Raw genomic sequence first — 23,815 nt, forward strand, 5'->3', positions numbered from 1 at the left:
TTGATGTCTTCGAATCTACACACATATACTTTTAATCTGTTGAGAAAATATAGAAATTTTCTAATGATATACTTTTACTTACTTTAAGATGATGATCTAAGAATGTATTGTCCTCAAGTGAACTGCCTTACATCAATAATTTTCCTAGTCCATTTAGTTCTTTGTCTTAATCTTTTTACACTTTTGTCTGATTTTAACAGCCATAGAACCTTTTTAAGGACACTGTCGGTTTCTTGCCTATTCATATATACATGGGTCGCATTCAAGCAGGTGGGTGCTTAAGTCAGCCATTTGCAAAATTGATTCGAAAGTAGATGATCTCAAAATGAAAATAGATCATTAATTACTTCAAAGTAAAAGAATCGGGATGCGTGTTTGACCGTGATTAAAGAAATTAATTAAGAAATTATATTTAATGCGTGTTAATTGATCAGAGTTTTATTTCAATGATAATCTAATGCATCAATTATAAACCCGATCAACGCTTTTTAAAACTTACCAGTTAAAAGAATATTATATTACAAACGTTTTCTATACATTTTGTCAAAAAAGAAACGTTATGATGCATATAATCAATTTTTGGTTGAAATGATGAACTTGTGATTTTATTAATAAATATTTTATTCATTTCATTGTTATTTTAAGTGTATATTCTAATCCACCAATGCCACACCATGTGCAGGGTCCTTGGGCAGTTCAACTATAAATAATCATACCACCCCACCATCGATAGAGCAACAGCAAGGGACTTTCTATTATTTTCGTTGCGTACTTTTGTAAAACAGTCCTCTTCTAAAACATAGAAAAATGGCTGACAATGAAGGTTCCTTTGGGACTTCCATGCATGGAGTAACAGGTAGAGAACAAACCTTTGCCCTCTCAGCTGCATCAGCTGATATCCCAACTGATACCACGGCAAAATTTGCTCTTCCTGTTGATTCAGAGCACAGAGCCCAAGTTTTCAAAGTCTTTTCCTTCGCTAAACCTCACATGAGAACATTTCACCTAGCTTGGATCTCATTTTTCACCTGTTTCATCTCTACTTTTGCTGCGGCACCCCTTGTTCCTATCATCCGTGATAATCTTGATTTAAAACAAGCCGATATAGGCAATGCCGGGGTTGCTTCTGTGTCTGGAAGCATATTCTCCAGGCTAGTGATGGGTGCAGTTTGTGACCTAATTGGTCCAAGATATGGGACTGCATTTCTTCTAATGCTGTCTGCCCCAACTGTGTTCTGCATGTCTTTTGTGTCTGATGCCCAGGGCTACTTAGCCGTCCGATTCATGATCGGATTTTGCCTTGCAACCTTTGTGTCATGCCAGTACTGGACGACAATAATGTTCAATGGCAAGATTATAGGGCTTGTTAATGGATGTGCAGGTGGGTGGGGTGACATGGGTGGTGGAGTCACTCAACTCTTGATGCCCTTAGCTTATCATTTAATCAGGCTAGCCGGTGCAACTCCCTTCACTGCCTGGAGGATTGCCTTTTTCATTCCGGGTTGGTTTCATGTCATTATGGGCATCTTGGTTCTAACTCTTGGCCAAGACTTGCCTGATGGAAACCTTAGAACCCTACAGAAGAAGGGTGAGGTGGCCAAAGATAAGTTCTCCAAGGTAAGGTTTTCTGAATACCATTTTTTCTCTTACTAACTTGAGCTTGCTATGACTATGATCCAACAAATATGGGGCTGATTTGCTTTTCTTGTTCAGGTTTTTCGGTATGCAGTCACCAACTACCGAACATGGATATTTTTCCTCCTTTACGGGTTTTCTATGGGCATTGAATTGACTATCAACAATGTCATCTCAGGATATTTTTATGACAGGTACTATCCCGACCATCTTCTGGCCCTTTTATGTCACAAAATGATGAACCAACCATAACCATACGAATTATTATGTGTGCAACAGATTTAATCTTAAACTCCACACTGCTGGGACTATAGCTGCTAGCTTCGGCATGGCCAACTTCTTTGCTCGTCCCTTTGGCGGTTATGCATCTGATGTAGCAGCAAGATTGTTGGGCATGAGAGGCAGGCTATGGATCCTTTGGCTCTTCCAAACGCTAGGGGGTGTCTTCTGTATCTGGCTTGGTCTGGCTGATTCACTTCCAATTGCTGTCTTGGCAATGATCCTTTTCTCTCTCGGGACCCAAGCTGCATGTGGAGCAACTTTTGGGGTAGTCCCATTTGTTTCACGACGATCCCTGGGATTGATATCGGGCCTAACTGGCGCAGGAGGGAACTTCGGTTCCGGACTGACACAGCTTGTATTTTTCTCAGGCTCAAGATTCTCTACAGCCACAGGTCTTTCTTTGATGGGTGCTACGGCTGTGGTTTGCACAATTCCTGTAGCCCTGTTGCACTTCCCACAGTGGGGAAGCATGTTCTTTCCTCCTTCTAAAGACCCTGTTAAATCTACTGAAGAATACTATTACATGTCGGAATGGACAGAGGACGAGAAACAGCAGGGTTTGCATGAAGGAAGCGTCAAGTTTGCTGAGAACAGCCGGTCCGAACGTGGCAAACGGGTTGGCAATGAGGTTTCCTCCACTGCAACCCCTCCAACTTCCACACCAGCCCATGTTTAATCAGTGTACAAGTTATTAGTTAAAATCAACATAATTTTTGGCTGGAATTGAGGGAAAAGAGCTGCTTGTGTATGGTATATATATATTAACCACAAATTCATTCTCTCAATTTCCTCCAAATTACTTTTTACTGTGTATTGCAAGTTATCTGCAGTAGCAGATGAGTTATGATGGAAGTAGAAACCTATACCAGCAAGCCAGTGAATACTAATAATTGGCTCTTTTGTACTTTGATTGCTAATGAAGAATACACTTGCATCTGCACTGAAATTTTGGTTTCTCTCAGAAAAATTGGGAGGATGAGTCTTCCTGAATACGAATTCGGCTTTCTGTACCTTGATTGCTACTCTAGAATAGACACGTATCTGCATTGAAAACTTGGTTCTCTCTCAATAAAAATGGGAGGATGAGATCTTGTTGATGATTGCTTATGCATTAGTTGACCCCTGAAACAAGAAAAGATAACGTGACAAAACAACAAAATACTGTGAACTTGAGCATTTGCCGGAGAAGTTGACTTAATTTATGATAAGCTATATCAGTTCAAACGAAAGGCACACTTTCTTCTTTCCGTACAGATGTACCAAAATGATAAGTGACCTGGCTTCCTGTAAGCAAAATTATAAAGAATTTGACTCTAACCCTGCTTTTCCTTGTGGTTGAAGGGATATAGAGTTCTCCCCACACCAAGATTAAAGAAAGGCAACTGTTAGTCTTTGCTGGTTTAACTACTTAACTATCAGAAAACAAAAAAAATAGGAAGGCTAATATAATAAGAGCAACTAGTATTATGTAAAATGCCCATCAAACAGCTAAATTTGCAGACTTTCTTGAGTTTAAAGAAGGAAAAATTGGAGCTATGGAGAAAAGTTTAACATCTCAGATTAAGTAAAACATTGATGACAGGGAAAACTACTTTAAGCTTAGTACTAAGAAGAAACTAATTTTAAATAGTGCTAGTAATGTGTTTCTTCAATTATCAACTATATGAGATATATACTGTAATACCCCTCACAAAATATTTATTATAAAAACATTTAGACTTATTAAGCTATGATTTTATAAAGATAATAAGTAGATATTATTTTAGCATTTTATATATTTACAATTATAACCTTTGGTGTCTTAATAATTAGAAAATAAAAGAAAGGTTTTTAAGTAAATGAAGAAGTTTTATTAAAGTCAGTTTACTTATCACGTTTAAGTTAGTAGAGTTAAGGTCAGTTTATTATTACGTTTAAGTTAGTAGGGTTAGGTAGTTTATAAGTTTTAAAAGAACAGACAATAACTTACGTTAGTTTATTAAGGTATATTTGGGATTATATTTTCATAGTTTGGGTACAAAAACCCTAAATTAGTTACATTTTTTATTTTTTATTTAAATCTGGTACTTTTTCGATGACTTTCCGGTGGCATGATGGGTACCAATGGAAAGGTCTTGAAAAGATCTTTCCAATGGTTTTCGTAGCATCCTGTTTGGCCTTGTGGTTAGAAAGATGTGAATTTTTAAAGTTAATTAGAAATCTATTTTTCAACAGTTTTGACAGCCCGACTTTGGGTCACCGGAACTCCATATTCCGGCAACGTTTTTGGTCGTTTCTTTGAGGACTTTTGTAGTATGAAATTAGATGTTTAATTTGGAGTCAATGGCTCAGTTAGAAGCTTCCTGTGTTAAGAGAATTGAAGCCTCAAAATAGGCTCGTTGGTACTAAAAACCCATAAAGTTGGGTATTTTTGTGACGATTTTGAAAAATTTGACTTTCGAAACTTGAGAACTTTGTGTTCTTTTTAATCGAAACAAATTTTGGTATTGTAGTATGATATGAATACTTCATATTGGTATTGATTTCATAACTGGAAAATTTTCGAGTTAAAAGTTACAAGTTCATAAATTAGGCCAAATGGCCATCTGGATTCTGAAAATTCAAAAAAAAAAATTCTTTTAATCTTTTTATTTTTTTTTTCGATGTTAATTAATATATGATAAATTCTGTTGAAAACTTAAAAAAATACTAGATATGTGATTTCTATATCTAAAAATATATATATTTACATTTTTATAAATTTATTTCTTAAATTAGTAAATTTTATAAAAATATCAAAAATTTATGAAAAATTATAAATATGATTTTTTACAAGTGAAATTAGTGTTATTTCTCTCTCTGAAATTAAAATCCTTATTGATTTTATAATTTAAGTTTAATTCTCAACCTTATTGAAAATTTTGTTTAATTCAAAAATATATATAATATAATATATTATCTTATTAACCAAAAATATTTCTAAATTGTAATAGAAGTCGCTACACACCCTAAGTACTTAGAATGGTCAACAAAAAGTCATCTTGTAAGATCTATTTGCAAACTCAGTTCTGATTTTTGTATGTATGTGTTTCTCGAAATGTTATGCTACTAAGAGGATTTTCAGATTTGCTACTTGAAAGTGAAATTAACGAGATCAAGTAAGTGACTGATATCCCTTCGGTGTTATCACACCTTAAAAATTAGCTTCAATCTGAATTTGTACATGAGATATAATATTCTATCCTATGATTTATTAAAATCGGGTTGAGCATGCAAAATGTATATGTATATGAGAGTATATGTTGGATTTAGAATGTGGTTTATGCAAAATATGATTTCTGATTTTGAAATTTGTTCATGACTTTATATAATGTATGCGTATATGATTTCGCAAATATAAACACAAATATTTAGTCTGAAACAAATATACTTTTGTGGTGTATGAGATATGCTTGAGAAATTTGATATACTGTTTTATGAACTTTGGATAATTTAAAAATATATATTTTTGTTTTGTCTCCTAGTATGGCTATGTTCTGACCCTGCCAATGGGGGTTAAATGTTGGCCATGTCGACATGTATTCTGTTATTAGAGATCGATCTCCCAATTGCACCACCGGTTACAGAATAGTGGTATTTGTGATATCTGTTCAGTACAGCCAATAATTACTTTTGATATGCTTCTGACCCGTGCCATCGGGGTTAATTGTGATTTTATTTCTGACCTATGCCACAGGGGTTAAGTGTGGTCGTAGCATGTTATGGGAGACCATTAAAAGTTAAATATTGTGAATATATTTGTTCTGTTATTTAAATGTGTAAATTTTGAAATATATGATTCCAAATAAGATTACCCAATATTTTGTCTCGGCATTTGTAAATGATATTTTGGCCTAAATGTTTTAAGCATGCTTAATCCGGCTGAAGGGATGTTAGTTACTTGCTGAGTAGTTGGACTCACTCCTTCCTTCAATTTTTTTTTTCAAGTTGTGATTTGGTCAATCATGCGAAAATTTTGGGGAATGATGTTTAATCTAGTAGTATTTAAATTGTCTAGGATTTATTTAAATATTATGAATATCGAACTATCTTAATTAGTATTCAGATTTTTATCTTGACTTAGTAGCTTTGTGGTTTTGGAGATTTAATTTTGAATATTGTCGAGTTATGATATTTGGAAAGTCTATCGACAAATATAGTTTATAAATTACTAAATTCTTCAGGTATATCAGTCTTTTTTAGTAATGGTTTAAGATATATATTTTAGAACCTTGCATGTCTGTAGGATTATACCTTACAGGTATGCGGACTCTGTCATGTCTCGGGTCTGGGGCGTGACATATACATTTCTTGAAATGATGGGACATGCTGCTTGAATTCTACGAATTCACCAGATGCAAGTCTTCATGCAACTCGGCCTAGCTAATAATGTGAATATTCGGATTTAAAATGCTGAACATGACTTGTTTAGCAAACAAGTCCTATACCAGATGTCTGTGAACCTACCTGATGATCAATTCATAAGTTTCAGAGAAGTCGAAGTTCCAAATTCGAAAGATTGGGGGTGAAGCTCATATATATATATCTCTTTCTGTATCTATGTATCTTCTCAGTCCACACCCAAGGCTCTAGGTTCTGTTTAGAAACCTCTTGAATCTTAACCAAAGTAGTTAAAAACTTTCACTGGTGGCTCTGAACATTCATCAACATTTTTCATATGAAAATGACATACAAATTTAAAAGAGTTGGTGAGCAACTCATCAGGCCCTTATCCAGAATCTTTGAATTTTTTTTTTCTCTCTAGAACTTGTTTCTTTATTAAAAGTGTCTCTGGCATTTCTGATTAATCTATAACATCCTATGTTAGTTCATAAGTCTACCAGCAGCTTCTTTTTCTGTCCTTGAAACTATGAGGTCCATTTAACCCTCAAAATGCATAATAGAGGACTCTTGCATAAACCTGTAAAATTAAGAACATATCGATCCATTCTGGTGTGAGATGGAACAGAAAATTATATTTATGGTAACAAAATTTCACTTAATTTTCAGTTTAAGTGCACGAAGCAAGGCATATATGATCTTTGAAAGAGACAATATTATTTATATCATCCATCAATTTATAGACATATAAAAGAGTCAGCTCACTCATAATCTTAGGCAAAATTTGATACTATCCTTCCATGGAGCAGCAAAATTGTGGGCAAGAACAACATTGTCTGAAGCAGCAAAATGGTTAGTAGCTTAACTTTCCACTGCCTCCACAAGTACTACAAGACCGGGAAGAAGAACACCTCGTGCAATAGCTCCATTTCTTGGGAAGCCTGAAATGATTAAGAGCAAATGCTCAACAGAACATCTAGGAAGGCCAATATATAATATAGACATAGATAACGAATGGCAGGGGAAGAAAGAATGAGGGACATTCACTGAGGAAATATACCCAGCTGTGTATCGAGTGGCCATGTTCTTTGCAGTCATTCTTGCCTTTTCTGCACTATCTTCTGACATTTTCTTCAATACAAAGCCTTCACCTTTACACTCTGAACATATCCCAGAACCCTCACAATCTTCACATGGTCTCAAGGGAACCTTCAAATTTTTGAAAGGGAAAAATGCAGCTAGGTTGATGGTCTAGGAGGGGAAATATTGTATTGAGGCATTTTTTATGTAATGGAAATAAAACTAAGTAGTAGTACATGCTTTGACATAATGTTCCCAAAAAAATTATTTCTAATTTAAGAATGAAATAGGAAGAGAGATGTTTTAGGAAATATTCTTGGAAATTTTATGGAATCCAACTACTTTTTTTAAGTTTGAATGATGGCATCAATACTGTGGTGAGTTAAGGCAACCATAAAATCTATCCCATCTCAAATATATACTTGCAGAATCATAAAGAAACATCTTAAGAAATTAAATGTATTCTTTTCATCTTTCGGACTACGATTCAATCGAAACAGAGAAGGAGATTGATCAAGAATTAAAGGAGGTGGGGGGGGGGGGGGGGGGGGGGGGGGAGGGTGGGGAGGGAAAGAAGCACTCACCTCAGTTGCATCAGAAGATTTAGTTCTCCTAACAAGGAATGTAGCAGCTGCACCCACAACTGTTGCAGCAATTGCCACAGAAGCAGCTGTTTCTGGCAGTGCAGAAGATAGTATGGATAATTTTCTCCTATGTTCTTTTGATTTCGCATCAACCAAAGAACAGACTCTATAGTCTAGCACACTCTGGACTTTTGGCCAGGAGTCTCCAAATGCTTCACAACATCAAAAAGAAAAGATCAGAAAAGCACCTTCCAAGTCAACAAGACTGTAACATCATCTATAAATTGCTTAAGGATTATGTGGCCTTTGAAGTGGTTGGCCGAAGCCTTTTTGCTTTCTAACATTCAGATGTTTATTAGTCTAACCAATATCATCATCCAGCATAACTCTCCAACAAAACAGGTAAACTGCCTTTGTGTGAGATAATATAAAATGAAAATAATGCTTTGATCAAAGATTTATAATCAAAACATAAATCCAATTTTAGAAAACAGGAGCAGACAGGAAACCAGAACCCAATACGCAGTGAAAATGAAACTTGTTTCCAGCTAACTCAAAGCAATTAAGAACCTCAATTTTTCCAGCAGCGAGTTAAAATGACAATGAATTCAGTGTTACAAAAGCAATATGTGAAAAGGAGTTGGGGCATATCAAAGGGTTTTAGCTTATTTTGCTTTTAATAATCCATTAAGATATCAAGTGACGTTAGTTTTTAACAAAACTAATCTATTTTAGCTTCAATAATGAAAGTAGTCAGAATGGAACAGAAGATTCCATAACAAGGCTAAACTGAGAGCATAATAAACTTGTCTAGTAGGCAATAGCCCAGAATTAGTTGATCACAATCCAATTCCAACAAAGGGTCTGAATTCTAACCTGATAATAACCACAATCAGCAAAGCTGCAACAAGGAAATCCTTATCCCTAACAAACAGAATGGGTTTTACACTTTCCAATTCAAAGTCAAATCCTAAACCCAAAATCTTACTTTGCTGCTCACATTCCACCATGCATTCCAACAGAAGATTTGCCATTAACCAGAGATATAAAATTCTGAACCACCCAAGGACCAGAAAAAATTAATTTTCAGAAAGATTCAAACCAAAGCATTCACTCCACCCATCCAATAGCAGAACTCTCATTGAAACCATAATCTTCAACTAACATTAACTCTAGTGTTCCCCCCCATTGTTATGGTTCCCTTCACCAGCCACAACCATCATCAGCTTGGAGAAAACAGGTGCAAGCAACCATCTTTACCTTAAGTAATTGCACCATTAAATAACAAACCTTTCTTCATAAAGATTACAATGAATGGCCAGTGGAGGTTTCATTAAAAGAAAAACAAGAAACCCACCAGCAGCTGGCCTTTTACAAATTCATACACTCAGATAAAACAACCAGCCGGTAGAGATCCAGGCCTAAACTTTAATGGCAATTTGCCATTACAGGGATTTTCATTGTTTCAAAATTTATGTGCATCTACAACAACTAGAACTACTTTCTAGTTAGTTTCATAAAGCTTGGGAGCTTGGGTGGTTATGTTCATAATTAAATTCTATCTCAAATTCTATGTATATCAAATAAATGAGAGTTTTAGAGTTCGTTGAGACTTACTCTTGGAGTAGGATGCAAACGTTAAAGAGTGAACTGAGAGCTCCATTCTGAAAAGGGTCTTTCGTAGCTAAACAGAATTAGCTGTTTCTTTTCCTAGTCTCATGTCCCTTATCTTCGCTGTCGGGTAAAATTTCAAGTTAGCCCTCAATCATCAATACAATTTCATAAGTGCCATTGAGTGTGCACCTATAGTTCACAGAAGATATCCAGCAACAACAGCAATTAATCATCCAGACCTCAACCTGCTGACTGTTCTTTTCCATGTTATGGCTAATTTAACTAATTCTCAAAGATTTTTGTTCATGAATTTCTTATGTTAATCACAGCTGTGTCATCTTTAAGGCATGATAAAACCCAAATTTTACCAACACTTGAAAGGATATGAAACCCCATAGCCTAGAGAGTTTAGTATATATGTAATTTGCCTTCTGTCTAACAATGGTTCTCGAATTTGGGTTCATAATGGCAGCAATAAAAAACTACAAAAGGTTTGTTTTTTTGTTTTTTACTGCATATAATTTTTTATATTACTATACCAATGGTTTCAAATCTTGATGAGCATTTATTTTGAAGGGCCACAAAATTCTGGATGGCTATTCAATGTTTATTGGCACGACGCTTAAAGATGCATAGACAAAACGTGAAACGAGTCTCTCCCAATTTGCACCGTGGGAAAATTACAGGACTGGTTGGAGCTATTACTCCACAATATTCAATGCATATCTAAATAAATGTCAACACCTCCAAAACATAAATGGTTTTAAATTTTGATATTAAACACCCTCTTCTTCTCACACTTATTTTGTTAGGAAACTTGCCAACCAGCCTCCATAGATAACCCAGTTTTACAGGGGACACAGTTGAGTTATTGCTACATTGGTTGGAGCCAATGAAGATTGTCATGAAATGAAGGGGACAGGTGGGATTATGATCTTCAGAACTTTAGGAGAACAACCCTTTTGCGTAGGTCAGCTTGGATTTACCTATCAACTACATTTGACAAGTTGCCTACATTTGGTAGAGCAAGAAAGATATTTGAAGTTGACTTCAGAAAGTTCTTTCTTTGGAGTTTTTCAGCTTTTCCTAAAAGGTCTGTTTAGACGACTTGAGAAAGCAACACAGTCAAGCTTTACGTCTACATCTCCTCTCTCAGCTTTGCAGCCCTTTGAGATTCAATGCTTGTCATGGTACGTATTTGAGCATTACCATCACACGTTTGGGTGAGGCTTTATTTGATGTTTCAATTCCATAGCAAAATTGATCAAATCGCTTTTTCTTGTAAATTCGAGCCAGGGATGGAGGGACAGGATTGATAAATGCCCTGACAAATATTAAACAACTGGTGTATAAATGGATCTAAATGGTGCTTAATAATGACATTTAACAACATGAAGATGCAATAATCAATATTAGAAGTTGGTAAGAAACTTTAGCTTAGCTCTAAACTATCGATCTGTTTTTGAAATATTGATAATATAAGATACCGAATATAACGTCAAAATTATAAAATAGAACATCAAGTAAGTATTAAACGAAATAAAAAATTTTATTCTATTAATAGTTGTTTATCAGTAATTGTGTACAATTAACAGACCAAATCAACTTTGATCAAAGCTCTATTGTAGTCCCAAATCAAAATTAAACTCTTAATGAACATACATCCAATGAGCTATATCTTTGGTTTTTCTTATAATCTGTCAACACAATGTTGATTAGTACTGCAAACATTATTTTAAGGAGTTTTTCCCAAATATTTTACTATTCCAAGAAAGCGGTCGCCATGGAGATTCAAAAAAATTTTAGGTAAAGAAGTTGCCATGGATGTGGAGCTGCATTTGAAGCAAGGGATTTTGATTTGATTGCGTAATAAAAGAAGCTCACGGGCATTTCAATAGCTTCCACAGTGGGAAAAAGAACAGTACAAAGGAAAGGGCACCCACCTCACCCTTCGAAAACTAATGCTATAGCATTTTCGGCCTACTCACGAGCCTATTTAAGACCACCCCCTTTGGCACTTTCCTTTCGCCACCCTCTTTAAAAACCCTCACCCTCCCTAAAAACCCTTTCAAAAACCTCTATCCATTCACAAGGAAACCAACCATTACCAAAGGAAGAGAAGAAGAAGAAACAGGTGGAAACCCTCCTCCTAAAAATTATGTCTGCCACAGTATATTGCATTATTTCCATATATCTCCTCCTCTTGTTTTCATCTTCTCCACATGTTGCCATGGCCGGTCGGGAAATCCCATCCAGTGTTCCTAGCACGATGAGGCCTGCGTCCGTGGATTACGTGAAGATGAACCCGCAAGTGATGAACCATAAGCACAAGGCTTTCAATGAGAAGGAAGCTAAGGGTTGCATGCCCAAAGGATCTACGCATTCATCAGCTCCAAGCCGCTACGTTAACTATCAAACTCTTGGTTCTTTTTGTGGGTCTAAAACGCACCCCGACAAAAAACCTTGATGCATATGCATGCATGCTCTTTTTTTGGTTGGCATTAGACAGAAATATGTGAGGTGCATGATGTATGTATGATAATATAAGAATTTCGACTATTTAATTGTTTTTTTCATTATTTTTTTTTTTTTTTGCTTCTTTTGGGGGCATAAGGCTATATGTCCTCCACCTTCAATGTATGGTTTCACCATCATGTTTTGGATTGTCGTATACTTTTGAATGAAGCTTATAAATTTTGATTGAAATGAATGTGTTTGTAGTTCTTGATTTATTATTATTTTTATAATTTTACATCACGTGTTTTATTAAAATAAGTAATTTTAAAAATAAGAGTAACCTTAACATAAAAAATTTATTAAAAGTGATCTTAAATTACAAAAAAAGTATGAAACAGATAACTTAATAGAGACAAAACATTTTTGTTCATGAGGAGGAGGTAATTTTCTTCTTATTATTGACATTACCCTGGCCAGTCCATTAGGAATTGATGAACTTTTAAGGTATGCCAAAATTTAGTATGATGCAGGGTTGGGGGGAATGGCCAATCGGAAAGAACCCCACAGGGATGGGGTCACGCGTCACACCACGCAGCAGGCACCAGGGATTCTCCAAAAGCATGTGAAACTAAGCAATGTAGTAGGGCCTACAACCCCATAGCCATTCAATGGGGAAAACATAGGCTAGAATGATGGGGCCAAACCTGACCCAGAACTTTTCCACACTAATCTAGTTTGGTAGCTATTTGCAACTCGATAATGCTTTACCGACTAACTTAAAACGTACGTATCACATATTGGTGGTAGCCAAAGAGATTAAAAGAGAAAAGACTTTTTAAGTTTGAAGTAATTATCCATGAAAAACATTAAAAAGTATAACTAGATTCAGGCTTAACGTGCCCAAATCCAAAATAAAAAAAGCAATAACCAGATATGAAAATTCAGTTGCTAAACCTACATAACCTAGCTATACAAATCATCCTCGTCTGCCCCAGCTGCGGAAGTTGAAAAAGGATCAGGAGCAGCCGTGGTTCCGGTCTCTGAAAATCTGAATTCAGATCCAAAACCCCTAGACTGCTGCAGAGTCTGGGCAAATGCCTGATATTTGCGAATATCGGCATCGCTGACGCTCCGACGAGCAAACTTCATGGACTCTTCAAAGTGTGCAGCGTTAATCTCTGCAACATCTTCTTCAACGTCCTCATCCATTGCTTCAGGATTCTCACTCCTCCTTCTTTCCCTCTCTATGTCCTGCAGATCATTCCAATTTAGGTTTACTGTTAAGTTATGGAGTTGTTTTAAAGAATTGAAGATGTCATTAAGTAGTAATTGGATTTTAAAAACTACAACAGGACTGCAATCAACCAGGAAACCCACAAAGCATGTAACCACATGAAAAATAAGCCAACAATAACATCGTAGATGAGATGATGAATATCAGGGAAAAGAGCCAGTTAGGAGCACCTCAATCATACATTTTAAAACGTGCAATATAAAATACAGGATTAACTTTCTAAACCATTAAATAATGTAGTTGATAGTACAAGCAGCAGAAGCGTACCTTTTCAATGTTCTCCCTGATGGCATACTTGCATGCTCGCTGGCAAATCTCAGTAATATCAGCACCACTAAAACCCTGGGTATACCTAGCCAGTGCCCTCAAATCAACATCTTTAGAGATGGGTGATTTTCTCAAACAGGCCTTGAAGATCTGATGACGGGATTCCTCATCCGGTAGAGGAATATAAATTAACTGATCAAGCCGGCCAGGCCTCAAAAGGGCTGGGTCAATAATGTCAGGTCTGTTGGTGGCCCCAATGATAAAAACAGTCTTTTTAGCTGACATGCCATCCATTTCAGTTAAAAGTTGGTTTAGAACCCTATCAGCTGCTCCACCTGCATCCCCAACACTGCTTCCTCTCTGCAACAATCACAACATGCCATCAAATGAGTAAAAATAACTATACGGTATTCACATCTTAATATATTACCAAAACAGATGCATATATTGATATTTAAAACATTGATGGAGCAAAAATAAAACCTGTGTAGCAATGGAATCAAGCTCATCAAAGAAAAGGACACAAGGTGCAGACTGCCGGGCTTTGTCAAATATTTCTCTAACATTGGCTTCACTCTCACCAAACCACATGGTGAGCAGCTCAGGGCCTTTGACGCTGATGAAGTTTGCTTGGCACTCATTTGCAATAGCCTTAGCAAGGAGAGTTTTGCCACATCCAGGAGGACCATAGAAAAGGACCCCTTTTGAAGGTGACATGCCAAATTTCTCGAACTTCTCTGGGTGCTCCACAGGATATTGAACAGTCTGCACAACCAAACAGAAACAAAAAGCTAGAAGTTTTAGCAACAAGCTTAAAACAAATTAAAAGCATTATGGCTATAAACTGGTCAAGTAATAACAATCACCTCTTGAAGTTCTCGCTTAACATTCTCAAGGCCTCCAATATCCTCCCAGCTAACATTAGGCACTTCAACCACCTGGATGACCAAGAAAAAAGCAAGCAATTTAAGACAATTGAGAAATATTCATTGATCTTTAGATAGAAATTGATCACATATGCACATCATGATGAAAGTTCAAAGGAAAGTAAATCACTTACTGTTTCACGCAGAGCAGATGGATTGCTAGTTCCAAGGGCAGTTTGGAAGTGCTCATTTGTAACTGCCATTGAATTAAGTATCTCTGCATCAATAGACTCATCCTCCAAGTCAATGACGTCCATCTTCTCTCTTATGCACTGCAGTGCAGCTTCAGTGCATAAAGCAGCAAGGTCAGCACCAACATAACCATGAGTGTCTTTTGAAATCCTTTCTAGATCAACCTGAAAAGAAAGAGAAAAGTTAACCAACAGTGAACATAAAAGAGAGCAAGACATGGAGACATTCAGACACAGAATGCAAGCTAATTTGAGGGCCAACATACAACCAAACTTGCAACCATCATTAAAGTTAGTGGCTTAAGTCGTTAAATCCATGGCCATGAATGTCATTAGCTAGATATTATAACTACCAAATAGAAGAATAAATAATGCAGATTTCAAACTCACATCATCAGAAAGCTTCATGTTCTTGGTATGGATGCGAAGGACTTCAAGGCGACCAACTTCATCCGGAACCCCAATGTCTATCTCCCTATCAAACCTCCCAAACCTTCTCAAAGCAGGATCAATAGTATTTGGACGATTAGTAGCCCCAATAACAATCACATGAGCCCTTGATTTCAGTCCATCCATGAGAGTCAAAAGCTGTGAAACAATCCTTCTCTCAACTTCACCATGGGTCTTCTCACGCTTAGGAGCAATTGAATCAATCTCATCAATAAATATGATAGATGGAGCATTCTTCTCGGCTTCTTCAAAAGCCTTCCTAAGATTGCTTTCACTCTCTCCAGCCAACTTGGACATAATCTCTGGTCCATTAATACAGAAGAAGAAAGCACCGGTTTCATTAGCAACAGCTCTGGCTATTAATGTCTTACCAGAACCCGGTGGTCCGTAAAGCAAAATTCCTTTGGGTGGTTTAACACCGATTGATTTGAAAAGTTGAGGATGCCTTAGTGGCAATTCCACCAACTCACGAATTTGAGCCATCTGCTTCCTAACACCACCTACATCATCATAACCAACTTCATCCAACCTATCCTCATCTTCCCTCCTCACAGGTTCCCCCTCGCAGAAAATTTCAGTATCTGGGGCAACTACACAATACTCCCCTGGGTCAGTCTCAATGACCTTGAACTCCACACTCCTCATCCCTCCTCTAACAAGGAATAGATCTCCTTTCCTCACAGGACGATAAGCCTCCAAGAAATAAGCTGCAGACAACAAACAAACATTAAAAAACACAATCCAACAACACCAAAACAAAAAAAAAATAACACAAAAAAGAAAGTCAAACCAACAAAAATAGATATTATCTACATGTTCAGAAAAAGCTAGCAAACAATTATTAACAATCAATTTAGAGGAGACAGATTAAAAAAACTTACGCTTCAAGTAAGCATCAAACAGATTCCCAGTAACACCTTCGATGGTATCATCAATGGGAAGAATGTGAACACGCTTCCCATACTTCACATCAGGGCACTGGTGCACAGACACAACATCTCCAAGTCGAACCCTCAGATTTGACCGAACAACTTTGTTCATCCTAATCTTCGCCGTCTCACATGTTTCATCAGCAAGAGCAATGCAGATTGTGTCCTTTCGCTTCTTTCCCTACGCCAACCAAACCCTCAAATAAGAACAACAGCATCGAAAACTTAAACAGAGGGAACCCTAAAACTTCAAAATTTAGCTTTTCAACCAATTTTCATCTAATCTCCAGTAATCATAGAATCTAAATCTTATCGCATCAGAATTGAAGCTCTAAAGCTTCGAAACACAGTCTTTGAACCCCGAAAATAAATTAAAAAAAAAAAACAAAATATAACCAAACCCTAGCATAAATATCCAAAATTTAACCTAAATAATTTAAAAACAAATCAAATTGGTTTCCTTTTACCTTGATGAGAATAGTATCACCGCGAAAGAGCTGCAACTTCTCCATTGTGTCTGGGTGCATAGACACAACGGAATTATCATCGTTGACCGTTTCGTCAACGACCAATCGATTTGGTGATTTTTTTCTTTCCAAAATCGCAGTTGAAAAGTCTTTTTTCCCCGATTTCCTGAATCAAAATGAGCAAACTTTTAAAATTGAACCGAACAACATGAAAGATCAAAAAATCGTAAAAACAAAAAAGAACGGAGCATGTAAACAAAAACCGAAGAGGAGTGACTCACGAGTCGGAAGATTCAGCAGAGTGACTCATGATTGGTAAACCGAAATAGAGAGAATAAAAGCAGAGAACAGAAGAGGAAAAAAAAATCAAACGGATTAATCAAAAGAAATTGTTGGTAAAAGGCTTCAATTGATATTTATAGTCTTTCATCTCTTTATTCATTTATCTTGCTCGACAAGAATACGTATTTCATTTTTAATTGGGGATTTCCAGTTTCAGTTTAAGTTAGAGTCTTTTTCTTTTTTTAATCAGATTTTTTTTTATCAATGAGACAAGTAAAATCAAAAATAAATTTTATTATTTGATAAATTTTGTAATATAATTTTAAATACTTTAAAATATTTTTGGTAAATTTTAATATGGGAAAAAATATTTTGATTTATAACAAAAATAATTAAAAATTCTTTCAATTTTAATTCTGGGCTTGGCAACATCCAAAAACAAGCAAAGGCCCACCCACTTAAACTAGTGTTTCCGGGCTCAAGGCACAATGGCCTAAAACTCTTCTAAAGTTGACGTCGAAAACAATCCTAATTTTAAAATATTCGTGTTTAAATTTAATTAAAATATTTAATATTTATATCTACTCGAATCTAATTAATAATATTTATTTAGTAAAAAACAATGTGAATACCAGTTACATAATTTGACCCGATTTGAATTCAATAATTAAAAAAAAAGAATTTCATTGTTTTTCAATATTATTAGTTAAAATTAAATTAATAAATTTAAAATAAAATTTATTGCTAGATAAATTATATATTTGAATGAACAATTTATTAATTATAGATGGTACATGCATTAAATTATATAAATATTAAACTAAATAGTAAAAAACTCATTATTTATAATAAAGTTCGAATAACGAATATTAATTCAAGACATATATCAATATTTACTCTATCTATTAAGCAAAGCACTTAAAACATGACAAGTCACTGGTGAACAAACTTGAAAATATCATTAACCAGTAATTGAAAACACCTCTCTAATGAGATGAATGATATCTCAATATGTAACTTTTATTTAATTTATGTTTGTTTACTAATTTATTTAATTTATTAATTAATTTTAATATTAAAAATAATTAATAATAGTATCATATTTAATTGTAATGTAATTTTGAATTGTGAATATAATATATAAATTATATATATTTGTGAGGATTGGTTAAGCCAATCTTTGCCAACTATTGAAATAATGAAATATTAAAGATTATGATTTTTTAAATATTACTTCATCTTTTTCTTTTTCCCCTTAAATTATATACACAAATTTATATATTTGATTTAATGATGAACTTTTATAATGGTGTGCCATGTTAATATGTATATGATTATATAAAATAATACAAAATCAATTATTTTACATAAATTTTGAGTAAGCAGCTATTTGGACATGAAATGTAAAAAAAAAAAAAATTCATACATTTGTTATGGACAAAAAAACAGCATACTTCTCGGCTATTCAAACCATAAGTTTTTCATGACAAAAACTCAATTCTTACATGATTTTTGTTTATAAAGCATGGATTTGAACTTTGAAAATGTATAAATCGTTACAAGCACGAGGTATTAGAGCAAATTAATCTGTCTATACAAATCATATTCTTCAACTCCGGCAGAAAAAGTTGAAAAGCAGTCTTTGAAAACCCGAATTAAACTCTAAAACCTTAGATTGCTACAAAGTCTAAGCAAATGCCTGATGAGAATAGTGTGAAGAGTTGCAACTTCTCTGTGGTCGGGGCTGCATACAAATGGCAGAGTTGTCATCGTTGATTGCCTCGTCAACTACTAACTGATTCGACAACTTTTTTTTTTTCAAAATCAAGAATCATTCTTTCTCGATTTCCTTAATCGAATTAAAATATTTAATATTCATATGTACTTGAATCTGATTAACAATATTTTTTAAAAAATTTATTAAAATTCAAACTTATTTATTTAGTTATAAACGATGTGATAACTTGCTACATAACTCGGTCCTATTCAAATTAAATAAAAAAATTAATCATTTTTCTATTTTATTAGTCAAACTTATATTAATAAATTTAAAGAGAATTTATATTTAGACAAATTATATATTAGTATAAATAATTTATCAATTACAAGTAAATTTATAAGTAACTCATGTACTAAATTAAAATAAATAGTAAAAATTTTACTATCTATAATCAAGTTAAAATAATAAATATCAATTAATTCTTTATCCAAAACTATTTATAAAATACAATAATCCTATTTAATTGAGCCGAATTATATCGGAAATCTTATTACATATCCAAAAGTGCAATACTTTAATAAATTAGAAGGTGGTTATGTTCTTGTGTAAGAGTAAAGACAAGATTAAAGTTTTTAGTTAAAATTAAAAAAAATATATGTGGTAAAAAATACCCTAAAACAGGCCAAGATTAGTTGTATCAAACAAGTTAATATCCTTCCTCTTTTGTTTTGCAATCATTGCATACGACGTTTGGAAATGAGGAGGGCCAGCAAAAAATGGCTATTTTTCTTATATCACAAGTCATATATAAAAAATGTGATTAATATTTTAAAATATAAAATTAAAAAATGACCGAAATAATATTTTGTTTATGTTCAATTTTTAATCATAATTTGATTGATTTTGATTAATTTTAAAAAATTAAAATTAATTAAATTTTTAAAATTTTTAAAATCAAATCGACCAAATATTTATCTCAATTTATTTAATTGAACCATGATAGGTCATTGGTGAACAAAGTCGAAGAGATCATTACCCAGGAGATCAATGATGCCACGATATTTAACTTCTATTTAGTTTATGTTTTTTTATTAATTTATTAATTAATTTTTATATTAAATATAATTAATAATAATATCAGATATAATTTTGAGCTGTGAATATAATATATAAATTAAACTATTGAAATAATGAAATATTAAAGATTATTATTTTTTAGATATTATTTCATCTCTTTTTTTTTCCTTCAATTAAACACACACTTATATATTTTATTGAATGATGAACTTTATAATGGTGTGCGATGTATTATATAAATAACACAAAATCAATTCTTTTACAAGTAACTATTCAAAAATGAAATGCAAAAAAAAGGAATCCATACATTTATTATTAACAAAAAGACAACATATTTTTCTGTTATTCAAACCATAAGATTTTCATGACAAAAAACTCAATTATTGCATGATTTTTGTTTATAAAGCATGGGTTTGACCTTTGAAAATGTAACTATGAAATATTGGAGCAAATCGTTATTGTAATATGATATTTTGAAAACTTTAGTGATTCAATTTCTTTTGTTTTATTTTTTAATGTATAAAATAAACATTACAAGGATGAGGTATTGGAGCAAATTAATCTAATTATACAAATCATTTTCATTGGATATGGGAGCGGAAGTTGAAAATATATCATGGTTTCAAACTCGCAAATTTCAAATTCAATTATAAAACCTTAGATTGTTGTAAAGTCTGAGCAAATGCCTAGCATCCGCGAGTATCAACGTCACTAACACTCCTTCGAGCAAACTTCATGACTCATCAAAATGAGTCGTCATCATCTTTGTGACTTCTTTCTCTTTGCTGCTGTGACTTTATTCTCAATCTAACGACTCATGATTCTCTATTCTCCTTCTTTATGATTATTAGTCTTTGGCCTTTGAATTTTAGCCTTTCGTTTTGGAATTTCAATTCTTCAATCATTTTTATTATTAAGTTTGATATTAGATTCTTTATGGTTAAGATTCTTTGCTTTTTAAATTTTACCCTTTAAATTTGTACTTTTAGCTTTGCATTTTGAGTTTTTCCATTATACATGTAACCTTCATAAGTTCGTTTGTTAATTTATTTAATTTATTAATTAATTTTTCATATTGAATATAATTAATAATATCATATTTAATTGTGACATAATTTTCAGTTATAAATATAATATATAATTATCATTTTTGAAATATTACTTTAAATATGTAATTATATAAATAATACAAAATCATAATATGTCATCGTAAAAATTATTTTATAATAAAATGCATACATTTATTATTGATTGAAAGACACCAAACTTAATCATATACTTCCCATGACCAAAAAATACAAATGATTTCATAACCAAAAAAGCTCAAATTACTGTTTAATTTTATTTTAAGCAAATAATTCATTTATTACATCTCGAATTATTACAATATTTTATAAAATATATATATATATATATATTTTTGTAAAGATTTATTTTTATTTTTTTGCATAAACCAAAGAAAATTCTATTGTGCTATTTATTAATACAAAATATTGCAAGTATATAACAAAAATAATTAAATTCTTCAATTTTATCTATGGGCTATGGCCCACTAAACTTCAATTTTGTGCCATCCAAAAACACTCAAAAAGCCCAATTAAACCAGTGGTTTGGGCTAGAAAACAATGGCCTACAACTCTTCTAAAACGTGTCCAGAATAAACTACGTTGATTTTGAAATATTTGTATTTAATTAAAATATTTACTATTTATATCTACTCGAGGGTGATTAACAATATTTTTTAAACACTTGATTAAAATCCGAACGTGTTTATTTAGTTAGAAACGATGTGGACACTCGCTACGTAACTCGACTCTATTCAAATTAAGTAAAAAAAATTCATCATTTTTCTATTTTATTAGTCAAAATTAAATTAATAAATTTATATTTAGACAAAATTATATATTAAAATAAATGATTTATCAATTATAAGTGAATTTATAAGTAACATATGCATTACTTTTTTTGTAAAAAAGTATTACATGTACTAAATCAAAATAAATATTAAAAAATTATTATTTATAATCGAATTCAAATAACAGATATCAATTAATATTTTATTTAAAATCATTTATAAAATATAATAATCCTACCCATATAAGTCGAAATATACTAAAAATTTAATTATGTATTTTCATCCCTACCCAATTATGCTGGAAGAAAAAAAAAAGTAAAAAAAGTGCAATCCTTTAAGAAATTAGTCTAAGAGTAAAAGACAAGATTAAATTGTTTTGGTCAAAATTAACAAATAAAGTATGCGGTAAAAATAACCCTAAACAGGTCAAGATTAGTTGTATCAAACAAGTTAACAGATATCCTTCATCATTATAGTCTTTTGTTTTGCAATCATTGCAAATTACATTTCTCAGTCAAATCATGAGGGGGCAGCCCACATCACTTTGTTATTCCTATTTCTTATATATCACAAGTCAATAAATATTTTATATATATTAAAAATATTATTAATATTTTAAAATTTAAAAATTAACCGAATCCATCGAAATAAATACAATCCTTTTATCTTTGAATTTTTATTATAATTTGATTGATTTTGATTATTTATAAAAGAATTTGATTAATTTGATTTTTTTAATTTTAAAATCGAATTAATTGATGGTTATCTATATTTATTATAATTTTGAATATTATGAAAAATATAGATAATAAATATTTTTTTGAATTTGTAATAAGTAATTATAATCACTTGCTGGAACCTATCAATTTTCCACATGGGAAAAAGCTGCCCAATGAATAATGCATTTATTTATGCTTGAACTACAAGTAATTCAATTCTTTTTATTTTTTTTAAAGTAAAAGTAATTCAATTTTTTAATTAAAAGCAACTTTCATTATTGTAAATAATGTACCATGGCATGGAGCTGATATCATGGTATACTCTCCAATTTAAATTTGGAGCTTCTAGATATGGATTTATACAATTGTTTTACATATTTAATAAACATTGGCTTAAATAAATAATTAAAATTACATTAATACTTAAAATCATTATATTTATTTTTAAATATTGTTTTTTTAGTTTTTTTTTTCATTATTAAATCAATAGTTTGGTAGGAAAATTGAAGATTTAGAGAAGAAAATAATTTATTCTATGAATTTTTTAAGAAAATGAATTAAGTTGTGGCAGGTAAAGATCGCCCTTTTTTTTTTTCCAGCAACTATTTATTACATCACCTACACCCTTATTACATTTTTCATCTTTGATAAATTTTTTAAAAGTTTAAAAATTTGGTTAATTTATAAAACTTGAAAAAACCATACATCCACGTGCTAAAACATTAATCGAAAATTCATTTGCGAATAAAAGCAAAATTACTATTATATTATTGACAAAATAACTCAAAAAATGATTATATCGTTAATTTCATCTTATAAAATTATTAAAATATCTACAATTTAAAGGATAATTTATTTGTTTCGATTCAAAGATTTTGATAATTTTATTATAAAAATAACTATGTAACTTTTTTTACAAACAAAACATTGAGAGTTAAATAGGGAAAAAACACACACATACACACGCGTTTAAAAAAAAAAAAAGCAACTATATAAAATTATAAATAAATGTTAGTACTAACCTTTAGTCAAATCCTAAATTAAGTTCAAAATCATATCTCTTTGTTTGGACATTTCTCAAACAAGTCTTTGGATGATTATTGGGTAAGGACAAAGGTCTCAAATGTTCACATGTGTGACCCACACGTTTTCAAATATTTTTTTTCCCTATCATATCAACCCTTACTAGTCAAGAAAAACACTAATGAATCATTGACACACAACCCATTGGCCTTCCAAAAAAGCAAACCCCAAATTTCCAAAATGATTGATGAAGTATGGAAGACAACAAAATAGAAATATGGCAACATCTCGTGGACATAAGTTTCTTCCCAAGGGATTACAGATTTTTCTACAAGGCAAGCCTTTTAGTATATATAATTAGAATGACATGTCATTATTATCATGACATGTAAGCATATAATGACAATGTCATGCATGTGGCATATAATGACAAACCACATTTTAATTAAGAATAATTAGTCAATCATTCGTCATTAAAGTTTATTTAATTCAAAATAAATGTATAAAATTTTGATTTAATTTTTTAATAATTTAGGGATTTTTTTATAATATTATTTAATTATTTTCCTTAGTTGCTAAATCAAGCATAGGTTATTTTGTTAAT

The 23,815-nt window shown here is 32.5% G+C and overlaps 3 protein-coding genes across 3 annotated transcripts; 1 reads left to right on the plus strand and 2 right to left on the minus strand.

Annotated features, from left to right (window-relative positions):
* The first annotated feature begins 746 nt into the window (after positions 1 to 746).
* Positions 747 to 2,863, plus strand: LOC18590937 (high affinity nitrate transporter 2.3-like). The gene is made up of 3 exons (XM_007016769.3): positions 747 to 1,617; positions 1,714 to 1,829; positions 1,915 to 2,863. The coding sequence occupies exons 1-3, from the start codon at positions 808 to 810 to the stop codon at positions 2,591 to 2,593; spliced, it is 1,605 nt and encodes a 534-aa protein (XP_007016831.3). The 5' UTR covers positions 747 to 807; the 3' UTR covers positions 2,594 to 2,863.
* A 4,108-nt stretch (positions 2,864 to 6,971) lies between these two features.
* LOC18590938 (uncharacterized) lies at positions 6,972 to 9,648 on the minus strand. The gene is made up of 4 exons (XM_007016770.3): positions 9,558 to 9,648; positions 7,941 to 8,152; positions 7,337 to 7,485; positions 6,972 to 7,217 (listed from the first exon to the last, which is right to left on the minus strand). The coding sequence occupies exons 1-4, from the start codon at positions 9,601 to 9,603 to the stop codon at positions 7,130 to 7,132; spliced, it is 495 nt and encodes a 164-aa protein (XP_007016832.3). The 5' UTR covers positions 9,604 to 9,648; the 3' UTR covers positions 6,972 to 7,129.
* A 3,179-nt stretch (positions 9,649 to 12,827) lies between these two features.
* LOC18590940 (cell division cycle protein 48 homolog) lies at positions 12,828 to 17,027 on the minus strand. Its single transcript, XM_007016772.3, has 9 exons — positions 16,817 to 17,027; positions 16,536 to 16,701; positions 16,021 to 16,249; positions 15,080 to 15,846; positions 14,633 to 14,854; positions 14,439 to 14,510; positions 14,056 to 14,337; positions 13,573 to 13,932; positions 12,828 to 13,262 (listed from the first exon to the last, which is right to left on the minus strand). Exons 1-9 carry the CDS (start codon positions 16,843 to 16,845, stop codon positions 12,975 to 12,977), a joined length of 2,415 nt encoding a protein of 804 aa, XP_007016834.1. The 5' UTR covers positions 16,846 to 17,027; the 3' UTR covers positions 12,828 to 12,974.
* Between the last annotated feature and the right edge of the window lie 6,788 nt (positions 17,028 to 23,815).

This window comes from Theobroma cacao, chromosome 9 (assembly GCF_053813885.1).
Source record: "Theobroma cacao isolate CCN51 chromosome 9, ASM5381388v1, whole genome shotgun sequence".
Lineage (NCBI taxonomy): Eukaryota > Viridiplantae > Streptophyta > Magnoliopsida > Malvales > Malvaceae > Theobroma > Theobroma cacao.